This window comes from Diabrotica virgifera, chromosome 4 (assembly GCF_917563875.1).
Source record: "Diabrotica virgifera virgifera chromosome 4, PGI_DIABVI_V3a".
Classification (NCBI taxonomy): Eukaryota; Metazoa; Arthropoda; class Insecta; order Coleoptera; family Chrysomelidae; genus Diabrotica; species Diabrotica virgifera.
In genome coordinates this window covers 102,980,523-103,000,236 of record NC_065446.1, presented here as the reverse complement: position 1 = coordinate 103,000,236, position 19,714 = coordinate 102,980,523, and the positions used below count along the sequence as shown (strand labels likewise).

General features: G+C 31.4%; 2 protein-coding genes across 4 annotated transcripts in view; one reads left to right on the top strand and one right to left on the bottom strand.

Annotated features, from left to right (window-relative positions):
- Window positions 1-19,714, top strand: part of LOC114326705 (putative leucine-rich repeat-containing protein DDB_G0290503) — a 314,365-nt gene that overhangs the window by 245,609 nt on the left and 49,042 nt on the right. The gene's annotated exons all lie outside the window — the stretch shown is intronic.
- LOC114326706 (coiled-coil domain-containing protein 40) overlaps window positions 1-19,714 on the bottom strand; it is a 51,588-nt gene that overhangs the window by 12,830 nt on the left and 19,044 nt on the right. Inside the window, exons 5-7 of the mRNA XM_050648295.1 lie at window positions 16,284-16,480; window positions 4,128-4,539; window positions 2,921-3,110 (exon numbers count right to left, since the gene is read on the bottom strand). Coding sequence (XP_050504252.1) covers window positions 2,921-3,110; window positions 4,128-4,539; window positions 16,284-16,480 — 799 coding nt within the window. The remainder of the gene's footprint in view (window positions 1-2,920; window positions 3,111-4,127; window positions 4,540-16,283; window positions 16,481-19,714) is intronic.

Below are 19,714 nucleotides of genomic sequence, written 5' to 3'. Positions count from 1 at the left end.
TAGTATGGAACAAACATGACATTCCGATAATATGCTACATACAAACATACATTTTACATTTACAAACAATACATATATCTAAAATATAAACACAATTACGGTGAGGTATAAAGCTTATTTATAAATAAGGTCCAGTGGATTTTTACGTTTTAGTCTGTGAGTTTGTTGACTATTATCAAGCAAGTTTATTGCCAGGGCATTTGGATGGCTTTCTAGGCGTTTTATGTACCGAACACTGCACTGAACTATCACTTCACTGATCGTAGGTACTTCTAGATCACAATAAATGTCTTTGTTTGACACGAACCATGAGGCGTCTGTTATAGAGCGTAACACTTTGGATTGCAATCTTTCCATTATGGATATGTTGGATTTTGCTGCTGTACCCCATAGCTGGATCCCATAGGTCCAGACCGGTTTGAGTATTGTATTGTATACCAACAGTTTGTTACGTATAGACAACTTCGATGTTCTGCCCAGTATCCAATAATGTTTACGAAATTTTAAATTTAACTGTTGGCGCTTTTTCCATATATGTGTTCTCCATGTCAAAGTTTTGTCCAGGTGCATACCAAGGTATTTAACGCTTTCAGCTTGTGGAATTGCTTTGTTATTTATTTCTATATTAGGCGATATTTTACGACATTTTGTAAATATGATATGTTGTGATTTTGATTCATTGATCTTTATTCGCCATTTCTTTGTCCACTTTTCAATGTTCCTAATATGCCTTTGAGGAGATTCGGTAGCTGTTGCGGGATTTTCATCTGTGACTAACATAGCTGTGTCATCTGCGAATGTTGTAGTCGTTACATTTTCGTTTGTTGGTATGTCGTGTGTAAATATTAAATATAATATAGGACCCAGAACACTACCTTGAGGGACTTCAGATCGTATAGGGTAGATTTTCGATGTATCTGCTTCATGCTTGACACGGTAGTACCTTTCTTCTAAATATGATTTTAGTATAGTAAACATTGAATCAGGAACGTTCATTTTTATTTTGAAGAGCAACCCTTCATGCCAGACTTTATCAAAAGCCTGACTGACGTCAAGAAAAAGTGCAGAACAGTACTTTTTTTCTTCAAGAGTTTTATTTACTATATCAACGACTCTATGAACTTGTTCTATTGTTGAATGCTTCTCTCTGAAACCAAACTGGTGATCCGGAAAAAGATTATTATCAGTTATTATCTTCATTAGCCTGGTCGCTAATAGCTTCTCAAATAGTTTAGCTAGTACCGGTAAGAGACTAATAGGACGATAAGAGGTATGTTCGTGAGGTGGTTTACCATGTTTATGGATCATTATTATATCAACAATTTTCCATTGCGTTGGTACAATTTTCAGCCTTATTGCGGAGTTGAATAGTTGTTATATATCATAATTATGAATATGTAGTATATCATAATTACACCTTTATCTGGTAACTCTTTTAAGATAGTTCCTGTTATAAGGTCATAGCCAGGAGCTTTTTTGGTTTTTAATCTATATTGAATAGTATTTTTTACATCTCTTTTTGTTACTGGTTTCATTTGCTCACTTGGCTGTTGGATTGTTGCTAGACTTTCATAGATAGCCTCATCTTCTTCAGCACTGACAGAGGGCAGAGGTTGAAAAACCTCTTCAAGATATTTTCCAAATGCCTCTGCTTTTTCTTGATCTGTTCTCGACCATGAGCCATCTGGATTTCTTAATGCTGGTATGTGTTTACTGGGTTGTTTTAATTTCCTGGTTGCCTTCCAAACGGCTCTTAAGAACAATAAGAGCCGAAAGAGAAAACAACTACAGACTGGTGTTTACAAACTAACTTGTGGTGACTGTCCGAAAACTTACATCGGTCAAACTGGCAGAACCTTTGACAAACGGATAGCAGAACACAAAAGGGCTTTCAGCAATAGAAAAACAGACACTTCTACATACGCACTTCACCTTCTAGATCATAATCATTATTTTAATGAACAGTTTCAAATTCTGCATATTCAAAATAAAGCCCTTAAGCTATCTTTATTAGAATCTATGGAAATTAATAAATTGAAAAATACAGATATAATTCTGAATGACCAACTCGAGACAAACAGCTCCGCACTCCTCAACCTCTTCAGTTAAAGACTTTAAAAAGGCAAACCCATAGTAATCTAAATCACTCGAGAAAGGCACTCTGTCGAAACATCTGTAGTCACATAGTTGTAATAAATTTTATGGAAGTATAGAAAACAAACGTTTTCAGTGTTTTATTGTTAGATAAAATAGATCTCAATGTGTTTGTTGTTGAAATGTTGAATTTATTTCTTATTGTTTTAAGTCTCGGATAGTCCTTTTATATAATTATGATATTTTCCTCGTATTATTTCTTGTGAATGTTATAGGATTCTGTTCTAAGTTGTTCTGTTCCATTCGATCCCACCTTGTCGACAATTCGACAATTTCTTATTTATAAAGGACAAAGGATAGTAATTTTTTAATAAAACAGATGTTAACAATTGTCATTCTTCTAAGAAAGATTTTTCGTTAGAACAAGCAATTTTGGCTCTATCTGATAAGGATTTGATGATTCCCTTTTTAACGTTGATGTCGTGATTTGATTCGTAATTTAGATATCTGTTAGTGTGTGTTGGTTTTTTATACACTTGAGTCTCATATCCAGTATCCTATAAAATGTATAATATATGTCTGAATTGCCGATATGAATGAGTCAGATTAAATAAAATTATTAGAAGAATTTTTTTACTAAGCAACAACATTTTAATAATATTTTGTATTTGATAACGACGTCCGAGGTGGAAGTCGAAACGTCAATAAAATCATTTTCTAAGTTAAATTGTGGCTTATTTCTCAGAATAGTAAATTACAAATACAGACATTTTACAATATAGCTCCAAAAAAGTATTTGAAAGACAAAATTCTATAAAAATGTTACCTCTAGCTTCTTTCATGTTCATGAAAGTATCTTTTGCAAGTAGAAATTGTTTTTCCCATTCCAGTGCTTCTCTGTTGATATTAATAAGCTCCTTACTTAACTGTAATTTGTCTTCATCGATTTCAGCAATTTCTGCTTCGATATGCAGCAACTCTAGCTCAGACTCTTTTAATTTGGTGTCGTACGCACTCTAAAATATAAATACATCATTACCTTACGCTTTGTTCAGCATACTGGTATAGAGGTTTCGAGATACAGCATGTTTAGTTTTAAGTTAGATATACGCCATATAAATGGCAACACTGCGAGCCGTCGAGTATCAGATTATGGTCCCCACTTCTCACGCTAATGCACCGATTCTCGCTGATTTTCAGAGCCTTTTCAGACGGGGATTCTGTATCGGAGATTCGCGAATCCGAGATTCAGAATTTGCGACGGCTATTAATCGGATTCACATGGCATTTACAAACCACATATAGGTCTGGATCCCGCGTATGAAAAAAAAGTTGATTAATAGCAAGCTGAAAATTTGGAAATAGTTTAAGGGTGTCTAGTCGGATAAACTTTGATATATGGGAACACTGGAACAGGGGCAGTTTTAATTGTGGAACAGGTTAAAAATTTGGAACGGTCAGACCACGAAAACGGCACATTTATTTTGTCCGACAGAACAGACTTAAGCTCTCCGAACAGAGATTAAACTCTCATGCAAAAATCAGACTGCTATTTATCACCTGTCATAATTCCTGTCATTTGACATATTCTACATGTTCCACTCATTAAAACGCCCATTTGGTGATAAATAGCAGTCTGATTTTTGCATGAGAGTTTAATCTCTGTTCGGAGAGTTTAAGTCTGTTCTGTCGGACAAAATACATGTGCAGTTTTCGTGGTCTGACCGTTCCAAATTTTTAACCTGTTCCACAATTAAAACTTCCCCTGTTCCAGTGTTCCCATATATCAAAGTTTGTCCGACTAGACACCCTTAAGCTATTAACAAATTTTCAGCTTGCTATTAATCAACTTTTTTTTCATACGCGGGATCCAGACCTAATAGACATGCTCCTCAGTATGAAAACAGCTGCAGTGCAGTGCAGTTTTATTTTAGATTATGCATATTAAATCAAAGCAATATACAGCAATACAGCAAATCATGTATTTCAAAACAACAATCTAAATACTATAAGAGACATGAATGTGTACTTACTTGTAGAAGTGTTGTATTTCTATCCAAGTTCATCTTCACATTCCTCTTTTTGAACAAAGTATCTCCAAGAACAGCAGCCTTATTTATAAGCACATTCAGATTATGCTTGACTTTCTCCTCGCGTTTCTTAATATCATCAATTTCATCCGAAATCCGTATATTCTTTTGCTGTAAAACCAAAACTTGCTTCTTTAATCGATTCATATCTTGAATCTGATCTTGCCGCTCGTTGGATATCGAAATAATGTTGTTTTGTTCTCTTAGCCAAACAACTTGTAGTTTTCTGACCGACAGTTGAATCTCAGATATCATTTTCTCTGTATCTTTCATTTTTATTTCTCCCTTTGTTAAGGTCTCGCCGGTCTGTTTTTTGATTATCAGATCGAGTTTGATGTTGACAGCTTGATATAATCTGCAAAAAAATCATCATAAGTTTTTAGTCCAATCAACAGCCATTTTCTCGTGGAATTTTGAGAACCAAGCTCGATTTTCTTGAAAATTTGGATTTAGGTAGTAATTATAACCTTTATCAAAATCTACCCTATGCCGAACTGCGCTTTTGCCCTGGGGGTGAAAACAACCCCATCTAGGGGATGAAAATTTGTTAATCAAAATAACTATGGGAATCGATGGAGTGACCAATTCTGACTAGGACCTGTGAGGGAAATCCGAATCTTCAGAAGTCGATACAACAACTAGCTTTATCAACTCTATAAGGAAACACCCCTGTCAGACTTCATTAGAATACAAAGATTGCAATGTGCCGGACATGTGATAAGAATGGGAGAGGATAGGCTACCAAAAAGAGCACTGAATTCTAGAATGCAGGGAAAGAGACCGGTTGGAAAGCCAAGTAAGCGCTGGGAAGACACAGTAAACAGCGACGCACAAGCCCTTTTAGGAGTCCGTGTATGGAGAAGAGCAGCCACAGACAAGCAAGGGTGGAGGCAAAAATAAAGGAGGCCAAGGCTCAATTTGGGCTGTAGTGCCGTAAAAGAAGAAGAAGACCCCTTCTTGAGTAAATTTTGTTCTATAATTTTTTTTTTACAAAATTGGCACTTTCCAAGGTATTTGCGATTGCGTTTTTCATGAATAACTTAAAAAAATTTCGTAGAAAAAATCATTAAAAACAAAATTGTAGCTAATAAAAAACAAAGAGATTCGCGTCTGAAAGACCTATGTAAACCCAATAACGACTGAGGTATTGCTCTTTAAAGGATGGTTATTTTCGGAGAACATCGAAATGGAGGACCTTTAATCTCAAATAACTCGAATATGGTGCAATTTTTTGGGAAAAATTAACGGACATTCATTAAAAAAAGAACGTGTGTACTTTGTACGCACGTAAGAAGTTATACTTCTATTATATGATTGCAACGAAATCAATATAGTTTAAACAGTATATTTATATTTTATTTAAATATTAAACTAATTTTAATACTTACTACTTTCCAAAAATTTGTATTAAAAATGTATAAAAAAATAAAAAAATAAAAATTTGCATAGGGCTGTTAGATTGTAACTCAGAGCGCTTCACCATTTAGCCACCGAGACGTATCATTCATGTGGGAAGTTACACCAACTGAACATTTACACCATAAACTTTTTGACAGTTGCTTATTACTTTATGAATTTAATCAAATTAGTTTGATTTTGGTTAAATTAAAATATTAAAATATAACAAAACAATAAGAAAACAATATATTAGATGAAGATTGGTAGTAATTTTGTTCGTAATCAAATTATGTAAATTAAAGCATTACCTACTAATAGGTACATATAATAGTACATTATTTTTTACATTTTTCAAATAGGTATGTAGATACTTTTTTAATACAATACTGAAACGTTTACAATTACGTACCTGCTGCTTTTAAAAACTAAGTAGTTAAAAAGTCACTACAATTATAAACTTGCTTTTGTTTCTGTCCTCACAACAATAAAAACTAATATACATAACATTTGTTTACCCATAACGTCCATATTGAACAATTATTGACAGACCATTTTAACACCCAATCAGATCCCGTATAACGTTTGAGCAGCGCTCAGGTCCAAGACTTTTGATGAATTCGCGCACATATACTTTACTCCCAAACGCGGCTAAAGAAGTATAGCTTCAAAAACCTTTCAAATAAGCTCTGATAAAAGTTTTTTGCATAGAAACTGACTGATTTATGACGAAAATAAAGTCGCTCTCTGCTTTTTTCTTTTTGAAATGTAAAAATTTAACCCTCGTCGTTACAATCCTAATGGACATGAACTTCCCACTTGAAATTAACTTTATTTAGGTATAATTGATACGATCTATGTGATTTGAGCGGTTTGGAATGCTTAGTTTAGTAAAAATAGTTGATTAAATCGAAAATGTCATTTTTAAAATTGAAAAAAAGTGCATTTTTCTTAATAAAATTTAAAAGTATTTATAATATGAAAAATGTTTTATATATTAATTGTAGAATTTCTTTTACTGAAAATTTGGATTTTTGTTTGTTTTTGTATCATGAATAGCTTTTAGGTTTATTTAAGAAAAATGCACTTTGTTTTAAATTATAATAATGTCATTTTCGATTGAATCAACTATTTTTTCTAAACTAATCATTCCTGTAAATAAAGTTAATTTCAAGTGGAAAGTTATTAATTTCTATTAGGATTGTAATGACGAGGGTTTAATTTTTTACATTTCAAAAAGAAAAAAGCAAAGAGCGACTTTATTTTCGTCAAGTCAGTTAAGACTTAAGTCAGTCAGTTCTTATGCCAAAAGATTTTGTTAGAAATTATCTGAAAGATTTTTTAATGAGCTTTGAAAGATGTCTCTTAAGTTTTCCCAAAAAATTGCACCACATTCGAGTTATTTGAGATCGAAGGTTCTCCATTTCGAGATTCTTCGAAAATAACCATCTTTTAAAGAGCAATGACTCAGTCGTTATTGGGTTTACCTAGGTCTTTCTTAAGGATCGTTTAAACACAGCGATAAATCAAACAACTTATCAAGGTCAATCGAGTTGTTGCAACTTATCATTGTGTGTAAACGGTGCATCGCACAACTTATCAAAGTTGGAGTTGGGTTGAAGGTGGTATCGCATTGAATCGCAGCGTCTAAACAGCGTTTCAACTTGTCATCACAACTAGTTGCTGTGACTTGTCGTTGTGTTTAAACGACGCTTTACGCGAATCTCTTTGTTTTTTTTAGGCACAATTTTGTTCTTAATGATTTTTTCTATAAAATTAATTTTTTTTAAGTTATTGATGAAAAACGGTTATAAAACGTGAGTTTTTTCAATGAAAAATGCATAGTTTTAATCGCGAATAACTTAAAAAGTGTCAATTTTGCAAAAAAATTTTATAGATCAAAATTTACTCAGAATTGGTCACTCTATCGATTTCCATAGGTATTTTGATTAAAACAATTTCATCCTCTAGATGGGATTGTTTTCACACCCAGGGCAAAAGCGCAGTTCGGCATAGGGTAGATTTTGAATAAGAGTGTCAACAGAGATAAAACCCAAATTTTCATTAAAATCGGTGTTGATTCTCAAAATTCCACGATTTTACAGTTTTTTATCGCTGATGAGTGGTCTATTTATGTAAGTTTTATCTTTGTCTTTTTATTATCGTCTCGTCATTATTAAATGATATTAAATTTTAGGGTAGATATTTTTTTATTTTGATGTAGCTAGAAAAGAAAGAAATTAATATAATGCAAACGGCAGCTAAATGGTTGGTAGAGAGTGAGTCGAGTATTTGGTTCAATAGAACAAATTTTACGACTATTTATATTTCTTAATAGAAATACTTATCTAGCATTACTGCTCTTAGATTAAAATCTAACAAGATCGCAAGAGAAACATAGGTCTGACCCATTACTCATTACACTCCCCAAGCAGACTTGTACCTATGTATATCCTTCTTTCAAAAAATTACCAACTCTCCTAAGAAATTACCAGTGACATATGGCCACTTTCATTAATTCTATCGAAATCTATTAATTTAAAAAGAGGCACTAAAATTTATTAGAGAACGTTAGTGTGCCTAATTGGACGCTTTAGAACCTACCCTCCACGGAGTAAAAGGGTGAACTGTTGTATACAATTTCAATTACTTAAGCTGCGATAGAAATCGTGTTACGCTTTCACAAGTTATAACAAGCACCAAAAATAAAAAATTTCAAAGCGCATGGACACAGTAGCTTATCAGTAGTATGTTGAAGGGACAAAACATAATAATTTAAAAAAAATGTTACATAGAAAAATACATAATTTATTATTTATGAATGGATATACTTACGTCTGTAAGAAATTTATCCAAGTATTGCTACGCCACTGGTAGCAAAATAATTTCTACTTTCATAAAACCTACCGAGTAACTTTCCCGAGCAAATTCCCAAGAAATCCCGGATATAATGCATTCAAAAAATGTTTTTACCCACCGAAATTTGTACCCAGGAAATTCCGGGTAGCAAACATTCAAAAGGTGGTTTTACCTACCTAATAGAAATTTCGAAGTTGTCCCCCGCCAATCCCTGGTAGGCATTGCAATTATAATTGTAAGCAATCAGTATCAATTTGTAATCCAGAGTATCTGGACACCGCTTTAGTTTAGAGTTTTGGATGAAAACTTTCGCGTATTTGTAGTACAAATCTAGAATTCGACCAGTCTGGTCGACGCATTTATTGTTTAGTTTCATCTCTCGCGTATTAGTGAAAAAGTAAGCACTTAGAATCCAACCAATTTTGACCCTTCTTTGTTTAGTTTAGAGTAAAAACTCTCGCGTATTTTATATAGTTGTTGTTGTTTGTTTGGGTTTATATGACTGCGGACACTAAATCCATTCGCCAATTTTACTATTTTTTATTTTATTAGTCATTTTTTCGTATCTTATCCTAAAACTAATTCTAATATAACAAACAATTCTACTAATAAATAATTATTTTTGTATTTTTTTTTAATAATTTTTTATATATATATATTTTTATTAATTTTTTTCCAAATGATGTTCTCAGAGTTCCACAGCAAAAACTGCAACATTCTTCTTTAGCCCTCTACTTCATTCGAAAGCTATTTTACTATGGACTGTCCAAGTTCGTCATTCATTTTTTTCTACATATTTTTTTTTATATTTTTTTTAATTATTATATTTTTTTTTCTATTTTTTTTATATATCTTTTTTATATTTTTTCTTTCTTTTTTTTTATTTTTTTTTTTTTATTTTTTTTTATTTTTTTTTTTATTTTTTTTTTATTTTTATTTTATTATTTTTTTTTATATTTCTTTTCTTTTTTTTTTCTTTTCTTTTCTTTTCTTTTTCTTTTAACATATAACAATTTACAAGAAATACTTACTCTATATTTTACAATTACAATTTAAGCTTAATATCTAAAATATGTTTATACAATAGTCGGTATACCAACTCATTATTTTCTAATGTTAATAAATAATTTAAATTAATGGGATGGTGGACATCAGTCAAAGAATACAGTGAATTTAAAAACATATTAACTTTATTAGAGATAAGAGAACAGGTCAAAATTTTGTGTTGTAGATTGCCCAACTGTCCACAAATACATTGTGGACTATCAGCTATATTAATTTTAAATAAATATGATGGAGTAAGACAGTGGTCAAATCTCATTCTGCATATGGTTCTTATCATATCTTTTGTCGACTCCATTTTAGAAAACCAAGGTTTATCCGTTATATAGTTTCTGATTGATCTGTAGTGGTTTCCTGTATTTACGTTTTCATCAATATACCTTTCTTTCCATTCTTTCTTAATCTCTTTGAATAAATTTGATTCAATATCTTTTGGCGTACAAAGATAATGGGTTAATACTCCTTGTGTCACCGCATTTTTAGCCAATTCATCTACCATTTCATTTCCAGTTATTCCACAGTGGCTTTTAACCCATGCCAACTTAACAGACTTTCCTTGTTGCTGAAGTTCTTTAATTTTATTTATGATATATAATTCAATGTAGTTCACTTTTGATTTAGGATTTATAGCACTAATTTTACTAAGAGAACTTTTACTGTCACTAAAAATTATAAACTTTGAATGATTTATATTAGATAAATATTTTAGTGCTTCCATTATCGCTATTAATTCAGCTGTGTATATACTCATAATAGAATTTAGTTTAAACATTTTACTAATTTTATTACTGCTATCCCAATAGGCACATCCTACACCTTCAATATTTTTTGATGCATCTGTATATAGCATACAATAATCTTTGAACATTTGTGAACTGTCGGAGATAAACACTAATTTTCTTAAAGATATAGGCAATTTGCTATAGTCCCTTAAAAAGTATACCTGAACTTGTTCCATACTATTAAAGTCAATATTATAATTTGGGTTTATGTCATATTTATAAAGTTGTTTATCATATATTGTCATTTTTGAATATAAATCTACCATATTTAGAGTTTTCTTTTTTATCCAATATTTTTCTTTCAAGTCTGCTAAAAACAGTTGATGTATTTTGGAAATTAAACTTGCCTTTTTTTCATACAATCTAACTAAAAGGTTGATGCCAAGTTTTTTTCGTCTTATATCCATCGGCATTTCACAGCATTCAACTTGTAGATTATTTATCGGTGTACTTCTTAGGGCTCCTATACACAATCTAAGGGATTTATTAATGATTTTGTCTATTTTATTTAAATGACACTGTGATGCGTCACTGTATAATATTGATCCGTAGTCGAATATAGCTCTTATATTATTTTTAAATAACAACAAAGAAATATTTGGATCTGCTCCCCAACGTAAGTGTGATACGAATCGAAGAAGGTTTATTCCTTTTTCTGTTTTTTTAACTATATTGTCTATATGTTCTTTCCAGAGAAGCTGTCTATCCAGAGTAATACCCAAATATTTAACATAACTTTGTACAGGATAGGATATATTGTTTATTAAGATGTGATTGGGTATTTCTTTTCGTTTTCTTGTAAAAATACATAATTTGGTTTTGGAATCAGATATATTTAGTCCATGTAATTCACTCCATATTTTAATATGTTTGTCTCCTTCTTCAATGGATTTGACTGCATTTTCTATTTTAATGTTTTCTTGATAAATAACTATATCATCTGCAAATTGTAAAATTTTTGTTGAGTTTAAATTTTTTTCTATATCAGAAGTGTAAATTAAATATAACAAAGGGCTTAATATTCCTCCTTGAGGTAAACCACCCATCGCTACTCTTGGACCAAATGTGTTATTATTTACCGATATATAAATTTTTCTACAGTCATACAATTTTATTATTTTTTGACAGAAGCATTCTGGCAGACCTATTTGTATCATTTTGTTATATAGTATATTTAAATTAACGTTGTCGTATGCTGCTTCAACATCTAATAAAAGAGCGATTACTGAAGAATTTTTCGTAAACGCTAAATTTATATCTGTTACCAAATGACTCACAGCTTCCACAGTAGAATGATTTTTTCGAAATCCAAATTGTGTTTGTGATAATTTATTGTTTTTTTCTAGCCAACTTTCCAGCCTAAGTTTTATCATTCTTTCCAGTGTTTTTGTTATGCAGGAGCTCAATGAAATACCTCTATAAGATTCTGCTGAATCAGGATTCCGATTTGTTTTGAGAATAGGAATCACCCGGTACTCTCTCCAGTTATCTGGAATATCTTCTGATAACCATATTTGATTAAAAAAATTTAATAGTGTTTCTTTCCCTTTTTGATGTAAATTGGCCAACATAATATAATGTACATTATCTATACCTGGAGAAGTATTTTTCTTATTCTTAAGGCTTATTTCTAATTCACAGAAACTAAATGGAATTGAAAGTGGATGCATAGAGTTTTTTCTTTCCATTACATTAAGTTTTGAAAATATATTATCTGGACATAATTTTCTTAAAAACTCCTCAACCCATTCTCCTTCAGTCACTGGATTTACTTGTGGTTTAAAAATGTTTTGTAATCGTTTGGCTTGATTCCACATATCTTTAATTGGTGTATTTTTGTTTAAAGTTTTACAAAAATTTCTCCATGCATTACGCTTACTCTCTAATACAACTTTTTTGGTTTTCGCTACACATTTATTATAATTTATATAATTTTGTATATTAGACTGTAGTTTAAACTTGCGTAAAGCTAGTTTTTGTTCTTCTATTACCTTTTTACAATTGTCATTCCACCAAGTTTTTCTAAATCGTGGATTAGTCCCTGTTCTCTTCTCCGGTATACATATCTTACAATATTCGTTTAATTTATTTAAAAATTGTTGGTAATTTAAATTATTATCTATTTCCATGAAATTATCAGTGATAGAAGAGAAAAGAGACCAATCCGCTTTATTTATGTTCCATTGGAATTTTGTATTTACACATTCCGCTTTATTAACATTAATATTTGACTTAATAATAATAGCAAAATGATTTGATCCTAATGTCTCGTCCACAACATCCCAATCGAAAAAATGACTAATATTTGCTGAGCATATTGTAAGATCTATTGCAGATTTATTATTGCTATTCGGTCTACGCATCAAAGTTTCTTTACCATTATTTAAAATTACAAGATTACAGTCCTCAATAGCTTCTAACAGATTTTTTCCTATAGTATCTACAGTACTACAACCCCAAACATAATTGTGGCTATTAAAATCACCACCAATTATAAAAGGCTTCTCTAGACTATTAAAAAACTTTTTCCATTCATTTAGAGTGATTTTAAGATTTGGTTTTACGTATATTGAATAAATGTTTAACTTTTTTCCGGATTGAATTTTAATTGATATGCTATTGCACATTATGTCATTAATTTGGTGAAAAGTAGGACTGTTGTAAAATTTTATTAATTTTTTCAAAAGGATGGCTACTCCACCATATCCATCATCTCTATCATTCCTAAAGACATTATAACCAGTAAAGTTAATAAAATTACTTTTTTTTAACCAAGTTTCTGATATTAATCCTATATCTATTTTATTGTCATACAAGAATTTTTCTAAATAACCCTTATTTGTTTTAATTGATCTCGCATTCCATTGAAGAAATGAAACGTTAGCCATCACGAGGTAATAATAATTGTGAAATATTGTTTTTTAATAATTCCAACGTTTTTTTATCTAAATTGTGATTAATTTGATTTAATGTTGCTGAAATAAAGTTTACTATTATTTCTCCTATATTATTTTGATTATCGTTTTGTGTTTGTGTTGTGTTAGAATAAATGGGATTATTAAAATTATAACAAGGCTGACTTTGTATTCTTGGTGTTTGCAAAATTTTTCTGCGTGCTTCCATTGTTTCTTTATCTACACTACTAGAATCAATACTACTTGATCTTTTTCGTTTATATATTGTATATTTATTTGAAGTATTTTCTTGGTCTTTACTTACTGTTGAATAACATTTTTTATATTTATTATTAGCTTCATAATATGTTATATTTTCATTATTCATAATTTTTTTAATATATTCCTGTTTTTGTCTTTCTGTACAATCTGCTCCCTTGTCAGTAGCGCTGTGTTTTCCTTTGCACAATACACAAAGTAAATTATTCGGATTGGAACAATTAGATTTGTTGTGTTCTTCGCCACATCTTTCACACCTATCTTTTCCTCTACATTGGGCACTTATATGCCCAAATCTCAAACACTTTAAACATTGGATTATTCTGGGTGTATAATTTTCCACCTCGTATATCATTTTTTCTATTATTACATTTTTTGGTATAGACTGACCTTTAAAAGTGACAATTACGGTTCCTGTTTTTACATAATTAGTATTACCATTATCTTGAATCACTTTCCGCATAATTCTTTTTACATGTAATACTTCGAATTTAATTCCAAATCTAGGTTTAATTAATGATAATAAATCATTATCTTCTATCTCTTTATCTACCAATTTTATAACACCTTTCTTTTGAGTAAAAAACGTTGGAATATATGCCTCATACTCTTTGCTTTTAAGAATTTGAGAATCAATTAATTTATTAGCACTAGCAAAATTATTTAGTTCTACCTTGATTTTATTTCTACCAACTACTGTAATTTGTGTGATATTATTTTCAATTTCAGGTACTGCACTTAAAATCAAACGGGCCGTGCCGATCCTGTGTAATCGACCAATGTTACCGTTTTTATTTTCTATGTGTACTATATAAGGTGCACTATCTCCAAATTGATATCTATGTTTTAATCTTAAATTTATTACTTTATTTAAATTTTGCTTACCTGACTTATCTGTTTGATTTAAATTTGTCAAATTTTCATCGTTATTGCAACTAAATTTGTTACTTACCTCAATAGTACTACTTGTTTGGTTTTGTTTGTTTGTTACCTTATTATTTACTCTATTGTTATTTTTATTTAATTCCTCATATTCCATCATCCCATCTCCTTCCATTTCTACATAAAATTTACCTTTATCTGGAGGTTCGGGTGGTATACCTTCCATATTATTTGTTTTCTGAAATTTAACTTCTAGGCGCTAAATTTCACACTTTCTTACAGATCACTGGTTTAGTACTTCTTTATACTACTCGTAATACTCAAAAAGTTAAGAAAAAACCTTAAAAATTAATAATTTTTAGGAGAACTTCTAAATAAACTGCCTTTCAATTTGACGTTTATTTGACATTGTATATAGTTGTTGTGTGTATAGCTTATAGTTTAAAAGCTACACGTTTTGCAAACGCTTTTTATTAATTATTGTTTATTAAACTAAAGAAAACATCCTTATTTCATGTTCTAATTAGTGACATTTAAACTGTAACAGTGATACCGTGTTGTGTTTCGCGGACTAGTGTAAACGGGACATTGAATCGGCGGTTTAAATATAAGAACTCTACGAAAGAACTTTGCCCAGATCTTAATTTAGTTATAGTAACAAAGTTAGTCATTAAATTACATACTTGTTAATTCTTGTATTCTTTATTTTCCACGTTAGTGGGTGGTCCTTCGAATGGTAATTTACTACATTGCTTATTACGCTCTAAATCAGGGGTGGACAAAGTGCCCTTTAGTGATTTTTTGAACCCGCGAAAAAAAATAGAAAATATTTTTCATTAAAGAATAATTACTTGTTAATTATTACTAAACTGGGTAAAAAAAACCGAAGAGTAGAATGGACGACCACATAAGTCAAATGACAATAAATAGAGTAGTAAGGACGGCGAGAGACGGTTCCCCAATAGGAAAACGATCAGTGGGAAGAGCACGAAAACGATGGAATGACCAACTTACTGGAGGCACATTAAAAAACAGACAGGTCCATGTCTACACAAAAAGAAGAAAAAAGACGACTTTGAAAATCGTTTCAAAGAAAGATTTTAAAGATTAAAATCGTTTAGAACTTTTTCAGTTTAAATTAACTTTGCAGCAGTCGAAATTCGACTAGAAATGATTGAACGTGTTAACGCAACAAATAGGGCTTTTCATCGATTGTCATTTGTTTCGAGCTTCCGTCATATGTGGTATAATCTGTGTATAATATTAATATACACGGATTATATGGCATATGACAGAACCTCGAAACAAATGACTGTGAATGAAAAGCCCTATATTGCGGCCCTCGGTAATAGACCGAAAACTTTTTGTGGTCCTTACCAAGAAAAGTTTGCCCACCCCTGCTTTAAATGGTAGCAAGATTGCCATCCTAATTTATTTTCATCTTTCTATATTTTTGTTGAACAAATCTACCATTTTTGTTGATCATTCGAGCGGATGGTGAACCAATCTTCCACCAAGGAACATCACATGTTTGCTGTTCGGGATTAGATAGACAGCACATGATATGACAACTAACTGGTGGTACACAACACGTGATATGACAGTTAACTGTTGACAGTTGACATAATTTTTACCGTAAACATCAGGCAGATACAGAGATATGTAAAGAGGATAGACTTGGCTAGGGCTATGCCACTCAATGCATCGAGGTGTAACGCCGACATTGGATTGAGTTGAGTGGTCTAGCCATCTTTGTCAGTCACATGCGCGGGATCGTTTGGTTAAAAGATATAGATAGACCACCGATCGACTGTTTCCATGCTGTTTCCGCGTTACGCTGTTTTGGTGAGTATGCCGAGTCTCGGCTTAATATGTCAATGGACAGATACCACGATAGTTGATAATCGCATTAATACTTGCATTGCTTATTAATTTAAGACACTTACTTTTCTTTTTTTCTATAGCGAACTTCATATTTTTCCTGCTCCGTGCGTAAAATCTTCTGCTCCTTTTCCAACATTTCAAATTGTTCTTGTAAATCATTTTTAATTTGCATCATCTCTTCGTTTTTGTAAGACTGGAAGGTGATTTGGGCTTTGAGAAAACTTCTACGGTTTGTAGTTTCATTACGTAAAAGCTCCATCTGCAAAAACAATATTAAAGAAATGTATAAAATCAGAACTAAAGAACGTTCATTATTGCTTTCGGATTAGTTCATTGTATCTGGAGAAGTTTTTTCACAACTTAGCTCCTTCCAAAATTTTAGAACATAAAATACACTTTGGGCCAAAATTAGCCGCCCACCTTAAAAATGGGTCATTTTTTATGTTTCGAATTTCCTAAACCTGTTGTCTGATTTAAGTGATTTTTTTAACATAAATATGTTATAGCCTTATTATTTAACAATATCGCTGTAATAATATTGTTGCTGAACAGGTAAATTTTCATTGTATACCGGGTGTACGAATCAAACTGTATTTTTTTCTCAAAATTCGCATCACCCTGAAATCAAAACCCAACTATAGCCTCATGTTTTCTCAACATTTTGTTTTTTGATTCATTCGCTTAAGTTGGATAATAAAAAAGTTAGGAACTTTAACAACTAGCCATGTTTTTCACCAATACAGGGTGTTTTTAAATAATTATGGCAAACTTTAAGGGGTAATTCTACATGAAAAAATAATGACAGTTTGCTTTATAAACTTATGTCCGCAAATGCCTCGTTTCCGATATAGAGAGTGTTGAAATTTTTCTTACAAACTGACGATATATTTATTGCTTTAAAACCAGTTGAGATATGCAAATAAAATTTGGTGGGTTTTAAGACGTAGTTATAGCACATTTTTTGACATACAATTAAAAATGTAATAATCATCATGCGCGCCAGTGGCGAATATTAAATTGTTAATTGTATATCAAAAATGCGCAATAAATACCTCTTAAATCCACCAAATTTCATTTGCATATCTCAACCAGTTTAAGAGCAATAAATAAATCTTAAGTTTGTAAGAAAAATTTCAACATCTCCTATCTAGGAAACGAATAATTTACGGACATACGTATATAAAGCAAACGGTCATTATTTTTTCATGCAGAACTACCCCTTAAAATTTGCCACACTTATTTAAAAATACCGTGTATTGATGAAAAACAAGGCTAGTTGTTAAAGTACCTAACTTTTTTATTATCCAATATAAGCGAATGAATTAAAAAACAAAATGTTGACAAAACATGAGGCTATGGTTGGATTTTAATTTCAGTATTTTACAAACGCTAGAATATTCCACAGGGTGATGCGAACTTTAAGAAAAAAACTTTATTATTAAAAATTAAAAAAACTTTAAAGGATTTTAACTGTAATGGGCCAATATATTTTTTACGTTTATACCTTGTTTACTATCAATTTTGAGGTTCATCATTTTAAGTGACAGTGACATTAGAGCATTTCTTGTGTCTATTGTAATTTATAAAGTAGAATAATTATTGTATTAAATAAACAACTTTAAGTAATTTTATTTGCAGTTTATATACGACTAATATAAAAGTAGCATTCACCACTTGAATCTAACTTCAGCTCGTGAGTAATGACCCGTGAGTATTGAACTATTATTCACGGGTAAAGTAATGGGTGTTATTATCTATTAGTAATGGGTAATAATGAGCATGTTATTAAACGGTCGTAGAAAAACATATTTACTTCCTAGCTGAGCGCTTTCGGCTTACAAAGCCTTCTTCATAGTTTTGGACAAAAACTGTAAAGTACCACTAGTCAAGAGGATCCCATTTTTATTGCAAAAATGTATTCACAAAATTCCTTAAGAGGAAACAGTAGCGATCAACAGGTAGCGAAAACGCGTTCCAAGATTACGGCTGTAATTTTGAATATTTTTTTGAGATATTTGGCACACGTATTCGTAATATAATAAAGAATGGCGGTACAGAGCCCAATTTGAAAAATATATTAATATGTGGAAATTACTCTGTAATTAAATACAATATTAAAAAAACGATAGAACGGGAAAAGACGATGAGGAAATAAAGAAAAGGGTAACACAAGCTAGAAGAACAATTGGCTGCCTAAATGGAATACTTTGGAGCTCCGAAATAGGAATACAGCGAAAATACAATATCTATGAAACGCTTATTAAAACCAGCCTACTTTACGGAGCAGAAACTTGGAGAATAACCGAGAACAACAGGAAAAAGTTAGAAGCTGTAGAAATGGATGTGTTTAGAAGATAGTCAGGTATATCCCGTAGGGAAAGAGTTCGAAATGAGGAAGTAAGACGACGAATTGGAATAGATGGTTACTTAACAACAGACATTGAGAGGAAACAGTTGATTTGGTATGGTCATGTTCAAACAATGGAAGACACAAGACTGCCCAAAAAGATCATGCAGTGGGTACCACCAAACCGCAAAAAACGAGGAAGACCCAAAAAGACATGGAAAGAAGGGGTAACCAAAGCAATGAGTGCAAGGGATCTTCGAGATGGCCAATGGGATGATAGAAGGACGTGGAAGTTAGGCATGGAACAACGTCGAAAGACGTTCTAAAAACCGATACATACATACATTAAAAAAACGAGCCTGTACCGCCATTACAAAGAACAAAAAAATACACTTTCTTCAAATAAACTTTTTTATCCGATGCCTAGATTTTGTGTCATTTTGGAACTACTAATGAAATAAAAAATTTTAGTAGTTCCAAACTGACACAAAATCTAGGCATCGGATAAAAAAGTTTATTTGAAGAAAGTGTATTTTTTTGTTCTTCTTAATGGCGGTACAGGCTCGTTTTTTTAATATTGTATTTAATTACAGAGTAATTTCCACATATTAATATATTTTTCAAATTGGGCTCTGTACCGCCATTCTTTATTATACAGGGTGTAACAAAAATAGAGGTCATAAATTTAATCACATATTCTGGTACCAAAAATAGTTCGATTAAACATAACTTACCTTAGTACACATGTGCACATAAAAAAAGTTACAGCCCTTTGAAGTTACAAAATAAAAATCGATTTTTTCAAATATATCGAAAACTATTTGAGATATTTTATTGAAAATGGACATGTGGCATTCTTATGGCAGTAGTATCTTAAGAAAAAATTATAGTGAATTTTAGACACCCCATAAAAGTTTTATGGGGGTTTTGTTCTTTAAACCCCCCCCCCCCCAAACTTTTGTGTACGTTCCAATTTAATTATTATTGTAGTACCATTAGTTAAACACAATGTTTTAAAAACTTTTTTGCCTCTTAGTACTTTTTCTAAAAGTCGAGTTTTTATCGAGATATTTTGAATATTTGTCAAATCCACCACATATTTGTATAATGGTTAAGTACGAATATGGAGACTTAGTAATAATATAA